The sequence below is a fragment of the Drosophila guanche genome, unplaced genomic scaffold (assembly GCF_900245975.1).
Source record: "Drosophila guanche unplaced genomic scaffold, DGUA_6, whole genome shotgun sequence".
Taxonomy (NCBI): domain Eukaryota; kingdom Metazoa; phylum Arthropoda; class Insecta; order Diptera; family Drosophilidae; genus Drosophila; species Drosophila guanche.
In genome coordinates, this window is record NW_022995774.1 from 77,426 (window position 1) to 93,641 (window position 16,216).

The 16,216-nt window shown below is 38.5% G+C and overlaps 1 protein-coding gene across 2 annotated transcripts in view; it reads right to left on the minus strand.

The window, feature by feature from the left end:
- Window positions 1–281: 281 nt before the first annotated feature.
- Window positions 282–16,216, minus strand: part of LOC117591331 (UDP-N-acetylglucosamine--peptide N-acetylglucosaminyltransferase 110 kDa subunit) — a 41,563-nt gene continuing 25,628 nt past the window's right edge. For both annotated transcript variants that reach the window (XM_034284551.1, XM_034284550.1), the window contains exons 7-10: window positions 8,956–9,151; window positions 7,165–8,893; window positions 6,904–7,084; window positions 282–862 (exon numbers count right to left, since the gene is read on the minus strand). In XM_034284551.1, coding sequence (XP_034140442.1) covers window positions 595–862; window positions 6,904–7,084; window positions 7,165–8,893; window positions 8,956–9,151 — 2,374 coding nt within the window. In that variant the 3' untranslated portion in view covers window positions 282–594. The remainder of the gene's footprint in view (window positions 863–6,903; window positions 7,085–7,164; window positions 8,894–8,955; window positions 9,152–16,216) is intronic.

Here is a 16,216-nt window from a genome sequence, read left to right on the forward strand (position 1 = left end):
GCTCAACTATCTGCCTTGCATTCACTATTTAGCACAATATGATTTTTTCTGACGCGAAAGTACAAACAAAGTACGAACAAAGATAAACAAGCCTAACATAAACCGTTAAATAAGGTGTCTTTTATTTTTATGTAAATTGTGAAAACATAAAATTTTCTTTTGTGTGTAATATATTTAAATATACGAAAACCTTTAAAAGTGCATATTTTTCAAGCCAATTTCCTTACGAAAAATTCGGAGACCTGCTAAAATTTTACACAGTTCAGCCAAGTGAACAAACATTTTTTGAATGAACATTAGCTTTATTAATCGCAAGCACTTTATATTTACCTCACAAGTTCTAGTTGCATCTTGTAGGAATATATTTCTAATACAAAGTAACGTCTTATGCTTAACGGATAAAATGTATATAAGAGTCGGTTAAATTTACCAAAAATAAGTATGTAAATAGTTAAACTTTACTTTTTACTTAAACAGAAAAATTAGGTATACATGTAACATATATGCCGCACAAAATTGATGTTCCAAAGCATGCTGAAATCATTCTAAGAGTGTAGAAAAGGCTTGTCAAGTTTTAAATTGACAGGATATATCTCAGTTTTCTTCCACTGCCGAGATATGATCAGGAATTTCACTGTTTGCAAATTTTTCCCACATTCGAGAAAATAATTGTTCTAAGCCTTTGGCATACTGTGTGCAATCAAATAACGGACTCTCAACTCGTGCTTTCCATACTTTTGCCCGTTGAGCTTTTAAATATTCTCTTTGTGTTCCTAAACGAATAGCAATATCTTGATATTCCTCCCGTGTGCGTGCTATTAACTCGGGACATCCAAGCGTTACCAGCTGAGAGGCAGCCACTCTGCAATTATACAAAAAGCAAATGTATATTTTAACAAATTACGGTTATGCTTACGAAGTGGTTGACGAATGTTTCTTAAAAATCCACTCAGGCTGCTATTAAAGGTTCTGGTTCTGGCCCTACCTTGAAAACTCCTACTTTCGTGGTTTAAAATGGATTTATTGGTTTTCACAATTTTCCCACTCAGAAGAGAGGATCTCTAAAAGATGGCTTAATGAGCGTTATTTACCATCAAAAAGCGTTGAACACTCACATCTTTTTTCTAGCTCTGTACAAAAATGTTATTTTGGATGTGAGGACATGTCTAAAAGGCAGACAACCCATTAATTCGATGTTAAGTTTCCTCAACAACATTGTTAATTTTTACAATATTCGAGAATTCAAATTCTTCTTCAAATCCTTGTGTAAAGAACATATCTATAATGTCCCTGAAATGGGATTCGAAAGGGTCATTATTATATCCAGAATAAAAAAATTCATTTGCAGTGGCTTTCCCTACCTAACTTGGTAGGGCCTGAAAAATTGTGCTTTTAATTTCAGGCCTCTACCAAACTGTATCCGTCTTGGAAGTTTGCGTCGTAGATTGTACGCCTTCTTATTTTCGTTCGCAGCTTAATAATTTGATCCTCGCCTTTGCTCTCATTTCGCTGCGTTCGTTGTTAAATAATGTGGCTGCTTCTTTGTCCATCGATTGTCGTATCTCAAGATCTTTTGTCCGCATCTTAAATCCAACTCGCTTCTCAAAGGAGGCCTTACAGGTGCACCTTGCTGACATGCTTTTACCATTTGGTGGGGTTGTCTATACTCAGTTTAGAGAGCATTCAGTCTCTTGACTTGACCGTTTACCCTCGGTAGTCCTGTCGTCGTCTTCACGGACTTTCGTCGTCACAGTACTTTACAAAGTCTTGAGAGGTGAAAGCGGAGACCCTATTCGGGATTATAAATGCTGGATTCTCAAATGTAATAATTTGGCTGCTAAGCTTCGACCTTGTTTGCCGTCGTCGATTTCGTGGGATACAGCCAGCAATACTTCGTAAATGAATCTATATTTGCAAAGATATGTTTGTAGTCCTTGTGCGTCAAATCCAGAGTCCCCAAGAAGTCAATATGGTTAGTGTACATGGAACGTCTTTTTTTCTGTAGTGGGTATAGTAGTCCTTCCTGCTTTCCTCGCTTTCGGTTCATCATAGTACAGGGAATATAGCACTTAATATATTTATTGATCTTCTCTTCAGCATTTGGTATATAATATTATCTGAAAACCAATTAATTCGTCTTCTCGGCAGCGAAATGACCTCTGTCATGTGCACGACTAATTACACTACTAGACCAAATCGAACTTTTTTTCCGCTTCGAACCAAACCGAATTTTTCTGATAGACTGAGGACTTTAATTTTTATACCCGGGACTCGAAGAGTTAATTGGGTACATTGTATTTGTGGGGAATAACGGAAGTTTGTACGCACAGAAGGAAACACCATAAAGTATATGTACATATTTTTGATCAGCATCAATAGACGAGTCGATAGAGCCATGTCTGTCTGTCCGTCCGTCTGTCCATCCGTCCGTCCGTCTGTCCATCCTTCCGTCCGTCTGTCCATCCGTCCGTCCGTCTGTCCATCCGTCCGTCCTTATGAGAGAGACCATAAGAGATAGGGCAACCAAGTTTTGCATCCAGTCTTAACGCCCCCACAAAGGGCAAAACTTTTATACCCGGTACTCAGTAGGATATCTGTACCTTAATGTTTTTTTCTTCAAATGAGATGACAGATGAAGAAAAAATGTATAATTTGATAAAACCCGCTAAGGTACAGATGTAGTACTGAGTACCGCGTAAGAAGCCTCACGTCCCTTCTCGTTTTTTTTAATTTGCACATCTTGTGGTATAATCTTTGTCCTTTGATTTTAAATGTGGAATTGTATTGTTGGCCATGTGTAGTTGTGTTATTGTATCTTTCTGGTGCTCCGAATGATGTCATTTGTGTGCACAAATTGAATTTTCGAATGGACTTCAATAATTCCGGTGGTGTCTCAATTCCAGGTAGTTTCACTTTTCCTCATGCGCAACACATATCATTTAGCTCATATTTATATTTGAGGGCGTCACAATGGAAACATTCTAGGTTCAGAGCAGCAGTCTAGTAGAAGGAATGACAATTCTTTATGTACTTGTCGGTTATTATCTCTGATGGTGTCCATTCTTTACCGGCGCTTGTTTCTACGTTTGAATTTCTTATGCTCATTTCGTTAATTTCGTTCCTCTTGTGATTGAGATTCACGCAAGTGCGATTATTTTTCACATAACTTAAATATCTTACATCTGGATGTAATCATCTAAGCCACTCTATAAAGCTAATAAATGCATATATACTATGTACCCAAAAACACTTTGTAGTTTTAGCTTACCGCTTGAAAAATATAAAGCTTTTAAATGCAAAAATTTTGATATTTTACGAAATTTTTATTTTAAAACCTCAGGAACATTACAACCAGTTGAAGATACTTTGGTTACATATGTAAGTACATCCAATTTCTTGCACAAATACAAAAAACCCTATTTACTCTTCGAGTACCTCGAATGACAAGACAAAAGACCCAATGACCAATGACATAGACAAGAAATGTGCGATAATTCTCGCTAAAGTCTGCATATATATATATATTAGATATTCAGAAACTTAAGATATTCTAACGAGAAGGGATGTGAGACGCTTCTTACGCGTCACAACTTTTATACCCGGCACTCAGTCAGTGTACCTGTACCATATTGTTTTTTTTTCGAACACCTCACATCTACATCTACATCTACATACATAACTTCGGTTATTTGTCACATTTTAAATTTGTTCTTCATCTGTCATCTACATCTACAACACTTCTCACGCCGACACGCTCCTTTAGCTCGCCCCCCTTCCTTAGAGCCAAAAAGTACAGATTAATGGCATAGGCAGAGACGAGGCAGAGTGTGAATTAGAGAATGTGCAAAAAACAAATATAACCTGCGGGACGGGGTGGGTTAAAAGTCGGCAGAGGCAATGGCAGATGGACGGCAGAGGCAGGGGCCGTGTGAAGCAGAAGCAGAGTGTGAATGAGAGAATGTAAAAAGAGCAACAAAAGCTGCGGGACAGGGTGGGTTTAGCCACTGCAAATTAATTTCTTCATTCTGGCTATAATATGATCCAATCGGATCACAATTGGGTGATCTGATACACATGGCCATTCCCTACGGAATAGCGTTTTTAGTTTTCTTTTATCTTCAAAATTGTAGATTTGGGAGGTTTTCGCCCTTTTGCGGGGGCGGAAGAAGTGGGTCACATTTCTGAAATACACTTGTAACAGTGTGAGCATAAATTTGGTGGCTCTAGCTCTTATAGTCTCTGAAAACTAGCCGACAAACAAAACGGACAGACGGACAGACAGACATGGCTCAATCGACTCGGCTATTATTGCTGATCAAGAATATATATACTTTATGGGGTCGGAAACGTTTCCTTCTGTGTGTTACATACTTTGTGCACAAATACAATTACCCTATTTACTCTTCGAGTACCGGATATAATGAAACTAACTACGGGAGAGGTAGGCTAGTATAAGAGATTTAAGAAGAGGAAGGAAGTTAGTAGAGGAAATAATTTGATAGAGGGAATTATAATCCGAGGGCACCATACACATGAGCCGTATTCTAAAATCGGACGAACAAGGGAAATATGGAGAGTCTTCGTTATATAGGGNCTAGACCAAATCGAACTTTTTTTCCGCTTCGAACCAAACCGAATTTTTCTGATAGACTGAGGACTTTAATTTTTATACCCGGGACTCGAAGAGTTAATTGGGTACATTGTATTTGTGGGGAATAACGGAAGTTTGTACGCACAGAAGGAAACACCATAAAGTATATGTACATATTTTTGATCAGCATCAATAGACGAGTCGATAGAGCCATGTCTGTCTGTCCGTCCGTCTGTCCATCCTTCCGTCCGTCTGTCCATCCGTCCGTCCGTCTGTCCATCCGTCCGTCCTTATGAGAGAGACCATAAGAGATAGGGCAACCAAGTTTTGCATCCAGTCTTAACGCCCCCACAAAGGGCAAAACTTTTATACCCGGTACTCAGTAGGATATCTGTACCTTAATGTTTTTTTCTTCAAATGAGATGACAGATGAAGAAAAAATGTATAATTTGATAAAACCCGCTAAGGTACAGATGTAGTACTGAGTACCGCGTAAGAAGCCTCACACGTCCCGTCCCTTCTCGTTTTTTTTAATTTGCACATCTTGTGGTATAATCTTTGTCCTTTGATTTTAAATGTGGAATTGTATTGTTGGCCATGTGTAGTTGTGTTATTGTATCTTTCTGGTGCTCCGAACGATGTCATTTGTGTGCATGAATTGAATTTTCGAATGGACTTCAATAATTCCGGTGGTGTCTCAATTCCAGGTAGTTTCACTTTTCCTCATGCGCAACACATATCATTTAGCTCATATTTATATTTGAGGGCGTCACAATGGAAACATTCTAGGTTCAGAGCAGCAGTCTAGTAGAAGGAATGACAATTCTTTATGTACTTGTCGGTTATTATCTCTGATGGTGTCCATTCTTTACCGGCGCTTGTTTCTACGTTTGAATTTCTTATGCTCATTTCGTTAATTTCGTTCCTCTTGTGATTGAGATTCACGCAAGTGCGATTATTTTTCACATAACTTAAATGTCTTACATCTGGATGTAATCATCTAAGCCACTCTATAAAGCTAATAAATGCATATATACTATGTACCCAAAAACACTTTGTAGTTTTAGCTTACCGCTTAAAAAATATCAAGCTTTTAAATGCAAACATTTTGATATTTTACGAAATTTTTATTTTAAAACCTCAGGAACATTACAACCAGTTGAAGATACTTTGGTTACATATGTACGTACATCCAATTTCTTGCACAAATACAAAAAACCCTATTTACTCTTCGAGTACCTCGAATGACAAGACAAAAGACCCAATGACCAATGACATAGACAAGAAATGTGCGATAATTCTCGCTAAAGTCTGCATATATATATATATTAGATATTCAGAAACTTAAGATATTCTAACGAGAAGGGATGTGAGACGCTTCTTACGCGTCACAACTTTTATACCCGGCACTCAGTCAGTGTACCTGTACCATATTGTTTTTTTTTCGAATTTTACATTTGCCATTTTAAATTTGTTGTACACCTCACATCTACATCTACATCTACATACATAACTTCGGTTATTTGTCACATTTTAAATTTTTTCTTCATCTGTCATCTACATCTACAACACTTCTCACGCCGACACGCTCCTTTAGCTCGCCCCCCTTCCTTAGAGCCAAAAAGTACAGATTAATGGCATAGGCAGAGACGAGGCAGAGTGTGAATTAGAGAATGTGCAAAAAACAAATATAACCTGCGGGACGGGGTGGGTTAAAAGTCGGCAGAGGCAATGGCAGAGGGACGGCAGAGGCAGGGGCCGTGTGAAGCAGAAGCAGAGTGTGAATGAGAGAATGTAAAAAGAGCAACAAAAGCTGCGGGACAGGGTGGGTTTAGCCACTGCAAATTAATTTCTTCATTCTGGCTATAATATGATCCAATCGGATCACAATTGGGTGATCTGATACACATGGCCATTCCCTACGGAATAGCGTTTTTAGTTTTCTTTTATCTTCAAAATTGTAGATTTGGGAGGTTTTCGCCCTTTTGCGGGGGCGGAAGAAGTGGGTCACATTTCTGAAATACACTTGTAACAGTGTGAGCATAAATTTGGTGGCTCTAGCTCTTATAGTCTCTGAAAACTAGCCGACAAACAAAACGGACAGACGGACAGGCAGACATGGCTCAATCGACTCGGCTATTATTGCTGATCAAGAATATATATACTTTATGGGGTCGGAAACGTTTCCTTCTGTGCGTTACATACAACCGTTATTCCCCACAAATACAATATACCCTATTTACTCTTCGAGTACCGGGTATAAAAATGAATATAATTTTACTTATTTCCTTTGGTATCGACCAAAGACTCACCTTGAAGCTAGTGTCTCTCCAGGTAAAGTGACAACCGGAGTTCCTGTCCATAACACATCCATAGATGTAGTATGACCATTACATAATGGAGTGTCGAGACATATATCAGCTAATTGCCCTCGGCGTACGTGTTCTTCTTTAGCAGCTACATTTGAAAAAATTACTCTATCGGGAGAAATTCCTGAAATATGTGTTAGTTGAAATTTGATTTTTAAACACATTTGTGAATGCTCAGTACAGTAAAACATACAGTAAGCTTACCTAAGTCATTGACAGTTTTTTTAATATTTTGTTCGCCAACTGCTGGAAACCTTAATAGCCACAACACCGATTTAGGCACATTTTTTAATATTTCTACCCAAGACTCAAGTGTTTGTGGGTCTATTTTATAAAGTTGGTTAAAATTGCAATAAACAATAGCGTCATCTGGCAACATATATTGCCGGCGTGTTGTTATAACAATATTTTGTGGCACCTCTTCGCCGGTTGCTGCCTTATTGTTTGTTTGTGTAGTCGCTAGTCCGTTTTGAACAACTACACCGTTTAGTGATGTTTGAACTTGCCCAGAAGCAATCATAGATACTATCTGGGTGGAACTTGGAAGTTCAGCGACTTTATGCGTTATTTCGACGGGTTTTTGTGCATTAACTACTTCTTTTATCACTTTCACATCTGTATTTTCAACCAGAGGCGAGAGGTCAGTGGCATTAATAACAGCAACATTATCTGCAACAGAAGATTGTTGCTTGTCGCAAACAATAATACGTTCCTTTAAATGAGGGAACATTTGCTTATGATCGCCAATAAAATATGTAAAAGGCATATATGACAACTTTTCACTGTATTGGTAAGCCAATTCCAGTGGGCTAGTTATCGCATCAGTAATAATATAATCCATGAAACTTGCACCACTAGTGCCTGGGTAACCTAACCACATAACTTGAATTGGAGCAGGTCGAAGAGCGAATATTTCGTTCCTAGCCCCTTTTGTGTAACCATTCATGTTCACCAAAATATGTATACCATCATTATATATTTTATCTGCTGCTTTTCCATTGCAAGGAATTTGTGAAAGATCCACAAAGTGCTCCGCTTCACGGCTTATTTTGTATCGAAAGGTTGTGCCATCATCAGAGCTTAGGGCATAGCAGAAAATTTCGACTTTTGAACGGTCATGTAGACCTGGCACAGACTGCATTAGATGAGAAGTGGGATGATTTCCAAAATCAGAGCTTAAGTACCCAATACGTAATCTTCCGCTGCTTGGCAAATTTCTCACAAAATTGTACTGCTGTTTATGAAGCACGTGAACTTTTTCCAAACACAAATTAGCGTGCCTTGCTGCAATGGCTTTTCGAAAATCATGTGTTAAGGGGTAAAGCATAGAGTGGTGGGGATGTACAGATGGTAATCGGTTCTTTTCGAGTTGTTCAGCAACGATGCTAACTAGTTTTTTCATTCGTACGTCATAGTCAGACCAGTCACAAACAATCTGCAAACAATGTGCCAAATTACAATATGCATCGGGAAAGTCGGGTTTTAATTTTAGAGCTGTACGGTAAGACTGAATTGCTTCTGGTATATTTCCTGAATCTTTATGTATGCTTGCCAAGTTACTGTGTGCATCAGCAAAAGCCGGGTTTATTTGAATAGCTCGAGTATAGCATTGCAGTGCCCCACTAACATCTTGCAATTCCTTAAGCGTGTTTCCCATATTGGAATATGCATCAGCAAATGTGGGCTGGATTCGGATCGCCTCTTTGTAATGCATTAATGCTTCTTTTAGTTTTCCTTGCTGTTGCAAGACAGATGCTAGGTTTGAATGGGCAGCAGCAAAATCTGGAAAAACTTCCAGGGCTTTAAGGTAAAGGCGTGTAGCCTCTTCAATAAATCCTTGTTCACGTTTTATATTCGCTAAATTGTTTAGAGAATCTGCGTGATTTGAGCACAGTCTTAGTGCAGTGTTATAGCAATCTTCAGCTTCTTTGACCTAAATTTCAAACAATAGGAAGATACAATTATATAATTAAATATTGAAAAGGCAAATAATACCTGTCCTTTCTCTTTAAGAGCGTTTGCAAGATTGCAATAGGCGTCGGGGAAATTTGGTTGCAGTTCAATAGCACGCCTATAGGTGTCGATAGCCAAGTCAATAAGGCCTTGTTCATAATACACACAGGCCAAATTTCCATGGACTACAGCATTATTCGGCGATAGGTTTAAGGCGCGCAAATAAGCAGCAACAGCTCTGAAATAAATATTGATATGTACATTTAAAATACATTCCATGCACTCTTTTTAAATGTAACGAGAAGGGACGTGTGAGACGCTTCTTACGCGTTACAACTTTTATACCCGGCACTCAGGACTACATCTAGATGTAGAAGACTACTAAATAAAATGCATCAAAAAAATTGGATCAGTTAATCAGTTTTCCAATTTATGAGATATTTAAAACAGCAATAAATTTGGTACTTTTTCCCTGCACATTCTGTGCAATAATGACCGCTAGGTTTCACAGCTGATTTTTCGAAAGTGGCGCCATCTATGAAAATTTCTTATACGCAACTTTGATGGTCACTCTTTTTATAATACAGAGCGTTAAAAACCGAGTCTTGGTTTTATCTTTTAAAAATTAGCTTTGGCCACTGTTTCCGCAACTCCTCGCAACCAGTTCGGAATCAAAATCTCGAAATAAAAAGCCAAGTGCTGCTGGTATGACCGAGTCGGAATTTAAATCAATTTAATCTCTTCTTTTCAATTTCGATATTCACCTATTAAATGCATGTTCTTCCTCGTTCTCTATCGTATTCACATATTACATGTATGTTCTATAGCAACAAACTTGTGTGAGTATGTCGTAAATGCAACAATTCAATATCTTAATGCTACAAATTCATTTTACTTATACAAAATACTAATTTCTCACGGCCATAAGCCCTTTGCGCTAATTTGGCGTAAACAGCCACCAAAACTGGTCATTGGGATAATAGTGCATCTGCACCTCAGCTGTGTTTTGTCAAATTTTAAATTTTTTCTTCTTCTGTCATCTACATCTACAACACTTCTTACACCAACACGCTCGCCGCCCTTCCCTAGACCCACATACTGCAGACTCGCGGCAGAGGCAGCGCCCGCACACAAAAAAAAACAAATATAAGCTGCGGGAGGGGGTGGATTTAAAGTCGGAAGAGGAATCGCCAGGGGGAGGGCATAGGCAGGGGCCGAGTGAAGCAGAAGCAGAGTGTGAATGAGAGAATGTAAAAAGAGCAACAAAAGCTGCGGGGCAGGGTGGGTTTAGCCACTGGAAATTAATTTCTTCATTGTGGCTATAATAATGATCCAATCGGATCCCATTGATAGATCTGGTGATCTGATAGATATGGTCATTCCCTTCAGAATATGGTTTTTAGTTTTCTTTTATCTCCAAAATTGTAGATTTGGGAGGTTTTCGACCTTTTGCGGGGGCGGAAGGGGGCGTGGCTCATTTTTGAACTACACTGGTTTCAGTGTGAGCATACAGCAGTCCGGAGCCAAAATTTGGTGGCTCTAGCTCTTATAGTCTCTGAGAACTAGCCGACAAAACAAGACGGACAGACAGACAGACAGACATAGCTCTATCGACTCGGCTATTGATGCTGATCAAGAATATATATACTTTATGGGTTCGGAAACGCTTCCTTCTGTGCGTTACATACAACCGTTATTCCCCACAAATACAATATACCCTATATTTACAATATACCCTATATTACAATATACCCTATATTTACTCTTCGAGTACCGGGTATAAAAATGTATACAATTCTACATATAAATTTTGAGGATTTTGGAGAATATTGTATAATAATTACCGTCTCCAAAAAATCAGCAATTTCACAAGAAATGTACGAAAACTTTTTTTTTTTTGGTCTAAGTACTTTTGCTTGTGGTTCTTGTTTTGATTTTGACACGTTATTTGGACTATTGTATAAATAACCACGCACTGACAGTCCATTATTTTGTTTTTCTATGCACAAAAGTAGAAACCTATTTCGTTTGGCGACAGCGGAAATTTCAATGTTCTCATTTTGGTTTTTGTGTGCTCTTAAACCGAGCAAATGTACATACATATGTACACATGCTCATACACATGAATTAAATAAACGCTAGTATATACATATATACATATGTATGTACATATATACATTTGTATGTAAATATATACATATTTATGTACATATATAAAATATGTGTGAATATGTTAAATTTTATATTTATATGTATGTATGAGTGGACCAAAAAACCTTTACTATATAGTCCATACATACATAAATACATACATACAAACATATACATATGTATACAACATGGAACTGAGAATACGACATGCCAGAATTTACATATTTTGCAGCACCAAGGGGTGTTTTTTTCCCCCAAATATTTTTGGATACGATTATTTTTTGAGAATATTACACACACATACGAGTATATCGTTTAAAGTAAAAAACAATTTAAAAAAATATCCAGAAAATAAATTTTACGGTCTATATCTCAAATGTATGTACATATATGTATGTATGTGTAGTTATGTACATAAATATGAGCTTAAGGCCGCCAAATTTATTTTCTGGATATTTTTCTCACTGTTCATACATGTTCATACACATGCATACACATATATACATATTTACATACATTTATGTATTTATGTGTGTATGCATATAAATATGTATGCATGGAATGTGAGCCATTGACGTTTATTTCAATCAAATGAATTTTCCAAACGTGCTTAGTTCTTAACGTTTGCTAAAATAACATGACAAACTGGCGAAACAAATAAGACCAATATGGTTCAAAAAACTTTTACTTATGAATTTTTATGAAGAGTAAATAGGGCATATTGTATTTGCGCTAATAACGGTTGTATGTAACCCACAGAAGTAAACGTTTCCGACCCCATAAAGTATATGCTTCTTGATCAGCATCAATAGCCGAGTCGATATAGCCATGTCTGTCTGTCTGTTCGTCTTGTTTCTCGACTAGTTCTCAGAGACCATAAGAGCTAGAGCCACCGAATTTTCCCACCAGACTGCTGTATGCTAACACTGAAAACAGTATATTTAAAAAAATAGCGTGTTGGCATGAGAAGTTATGTATGTAGATGTAGATGCGAGGTGTAGAAAAAATGTAAAATGTCAAATGTAAATTCGAAAAAAAAAAACAATATGGTACAGGTACACTGACTGAGTGCCGGGTATAAAAGTTGTGATGCGTAAGATGCGTCTCACACGTCCCTTCTCGTTTTGTTTATTTTCGACATATGAGGCAATATCATAATTTAGAAAAACTGAAAGTCTTCCTATCTTAGCTACAGCTCTTTGTATTCTATCCTCATTTGAACTCTTCAAAGTCACTTAATTGATTCCTTTCGTTGAGCTAGCTTTTTATCAGACCATTTTCACTGAATTTCAATATCTCAATTTGCTTCGCTCGTCATACTATTGAACTGATACTGAAATGGGTGGTTAAATACGACGAGCTTAAAGGACGGTCCGCAGCACTGCGGAAAATTCCTGTCAGGAATTCTTCTTTGTGCGTGGAACGTAACTAAAACAGTCTGATAAATAGGATGCGTTTTGTAAACAGTGCCAGTTTGAAAGATCAACAAAAAATTAAAAAGAACGAGAAGGGACGTGTGAGAAGCTTTTTATGCGTCACAACTTTTATACCCGGCACTCAGTACTACATCTGCAGCTTAGCGGTGTTTTGTCAAATTTTAAATTTTTTCTTCATCTGTCATCTACATCTACAACACTTCTCACACCAACACGCTCCGTTAGCTCGCCGCCCTTCCCTAGGGAATGGCCATATCTATCAGATCACCAAATTGGGATCAGTATTATATCCAGAATGAAGAAATTAGATTGCAGTGGCTAAACACACCCTGTCCCGCAGCTTCTGTTGTTCTTTTCACATTCTCTCATTCACACTCTGCTTCTGCTTCACACGGCCCCTGCCTCTGCCGCCCCTCTGCCATTGTCTTTGCCGACTTTTAACCCACCCCTTTCCGCAGCTTATATTTGTTTTTTTTTTTTTTGTGTGCGGGCGCTGCCTCTGCCGCGAGTATGCAGTGTGTGGGTCTAGGGAAGGGCGGCGAGCTAAAGGAGCGTGTGGGTGTGAGAAGTGTTGTAGATGTAGATGACAGATGAAGAAAAAATTTAAAATTTGGCAAAAAAACCGCTAAAGTGTAAAAGCTGTAACGCGTAAGAAGCGTCTCACACGTCCCGTCTCTTTTACAATGTACTTGACACAATTTTTGACACGTGTGTCCCACTCTCATATCCCACTAGATCTGCGAAGCCTTCTCGGTTCACCAAAGAGTTATCATCCAGTCTAAAAAACCTCAAATCAAGACTATTTAAAACATCTCAAGAAGTTGGTTCTCCCTCTTCTCTTTCTAATTACTTAATAGCTCGGTCAAATTTCACTGCTATAGGAACTGCCTCCTTCGATGAAAGAGTTCGGTTTTCGCAGGACCCAAAAAAGTTTTACAGCGTTATAAACAGTAAGCGTAGAACGTCCGCACATCCATCCTCGCTATCATTTTTAAATATGTCGACAAACAATGATCGCCGAGCTTTTTGCACAATTTTATCAAACAACCCATTCCTAGGAATTAGGCATTTTCTGCCCTTTGTTTAATGAAAGCTCCTTACTTCATGAACTTCAATTAGTTAAGCCTGTATTTTTACCGGGCCCTGACGGAGTTCCCAGCTGAGTACTCAGGTACTGTGCCGAGTCTCTGTGCGGACCTTTGCTTAAATTATTCACTCTATCCATCCTTTCTTCTAGCTTTCCCCCATCTGGAAGGAATACTTTATAATTCCTCTCCATAGGAAAGGTAGAAAGTCTGAGGGTAAAAACAATATAGGTATATCAAAGTTATCCGCTATTCCGAAAATTTTTTAGAAAATTGTAACTCAGCACATGCAAAATCTCTGCAAACACTTATATCCCTAGCTCAACAGCCACTAATCTTTTAGAGTTGACCTCCTTTGTCATTAAAGGCTTCCAAGGTAACTTGCAGACGGATGTTATTTACACTGACTTCAGTAAGGCATTCGATTCTGTAAACCATTCTCTTCTTGCACAAAAGCTCGACCTTCTAGGGTTTCCGCCCAATCTTTTGAGATGGATTTCTAGCTACCTGTGTTCTAGGTCTCAAAGAGTCCTCTTCAAAAACTCCTTATCTTTACCTGTTATGGTTACTTCTGTAGTACACTGGGTAGCCATTTAGGACCCTTGACAAATTCTCGAGTACTTATGTACTTATGTTATGTAGCTCTGCGTCCGGTATAAGGACGTTTCATCTCAGTATCGCCTGCAATCAGATCTCAATAGCTTTCAGTCATGGTGTGGTGCAAATATGTTACACCTTAATGCCTCGAAGTGCAATGTAATGACTTTTTATCGCTCCAGCCCTTCATGGCTCCTTACAGAATTAAATTGGTTAATGATCTAGGTGTTAAGCTGGACCCCAAGTTAAAGTTTTCTGAACACATTTCTACCATGGTAAATAAAGCCATGGGTGTGCTTGGGTTTATAAAGAAGTGGTCAAAGGAATTTGATGACCCCTATATAACGAAGACTCTCTATATCTCGCTTGTTCGTCCGATTTTAGAATACGGCTCATGAGTATGGTGCCCTCAGTACAACATACATCATCAAGACCGTATTGAATCAGTGCAGAAAAACTTTTTGCCCTGCGTGGCCTCAACTGGGATGCAACTGTGAGACTGCCATCCTACTGTAGTAGACTCCTTCTAATAAACCTTCCATCCTTAGTTAATCGTAGAAAAATGCTTGGTGTAATCTTTATGCACAACTTGATCAAGGGAGATGTAGGCAGCCCTGACCTGTTGAGGGGCGGAAACTTTACGATTCCCATTATACCCACTAGAAACTATATTCCTTTGTTCCTTCCACTGTGTAGATCGAATCATGCCTTGCACGAACCCTTTAGCGTTTTATGCTCGGATTATAATTCCCTCTATCACATTATATCTTCGACTAACTCCCTTCCTCTTCTTAAATCTCTTATACTAGCCTACCTCTCTGTTCGGTTAGCAGCGTTGGCAGCGCCCCTCGGTCGGTTGGGCGGAAGGAGGGCTGCGTACTGCTGTGTTCCGCACGTAACAGGCTTTGGATTGGTGTCGCATGGGCCACTTGATGGTGCAGTCATTGCAAATCAACGTCCAGACTTCGACCAGTTATTTCCATTTTTTTCACTTGTATTTAAACTTTCAAATAGAGCTAAAATTAAAGCTGCAAATCATCTCAAAACCAGCTGACTTTGAAAGCGCGCAAAAAATGGATGGTAATCTGTCAAAATCTTCTAAAACCCGTTTTATTATATCTTGACATTTAGGAATCAGAAAATTTTTAGTTGCATTCAAATATATTTCCCGAAAAAAATAACATTAATACCAAAAATTTCGGCTTTTTACAAACAGTGCAGTGCTGCTCTGGGAGTGGGGGCGAGCTAAAACACTTGGTAATGTGAGAAGTGATGTAGATGGCAGATGTCCAAAAAATGTGAGATGTGTGAGATGTCCAAAAAAATTCTCAAAAATCATGAGGTTAAATGCATAAAAATGTATGTATCACACTAAGGTTACATACATACATACATATGAAAGTATGTACATACAGATGTATGCACATAATATATACAGAGTGAGTACTGGGTATAAAGGTTGTGAAGTGGACGAAGCATCTCACAAGCGTCCCTACTAACTTAATTTGTACTTTGACATTCAGTCATCTACATACAAGGGTATCAAGCAAATAACTCAGGGATTCAGACGAAAATGTAAACCAGAAAGGACGGGTGAGACGATTCTTACGCGTCACAACTTTTATACCCGGTACCCGGCTATCTGTACCATAGCGGTTTTTTTCAAATTTTAAATTTTAGATTTTACACCTTTTCTACATCTGTCATCTACATCATCACTTCTCACGCCAACACGTTTTTTTAGCTCGCCCCCCTCCCCAGGAGCCTTACCCCACACGAAGCAGAGTGTGAATGTGCAAAAAATAAAAAGAGCGGCTGGGCAGGTTAGGTTGGGTTTTGCCACTGCAAATTAATTTTATAATTCTGGCTATAATAATGATCCAATCTGATGGCGTTTTTAGTTGAGAGCTCTGAGAACTATCCGAAAAAACAAGGCGGACAGACAGACAGACAGACATAGACCCTGCTATTGATGCTGATCAAGAATATATATACTTTGTGGGGTCGGAACGCTCCCTTTCGTGTGTTACATTT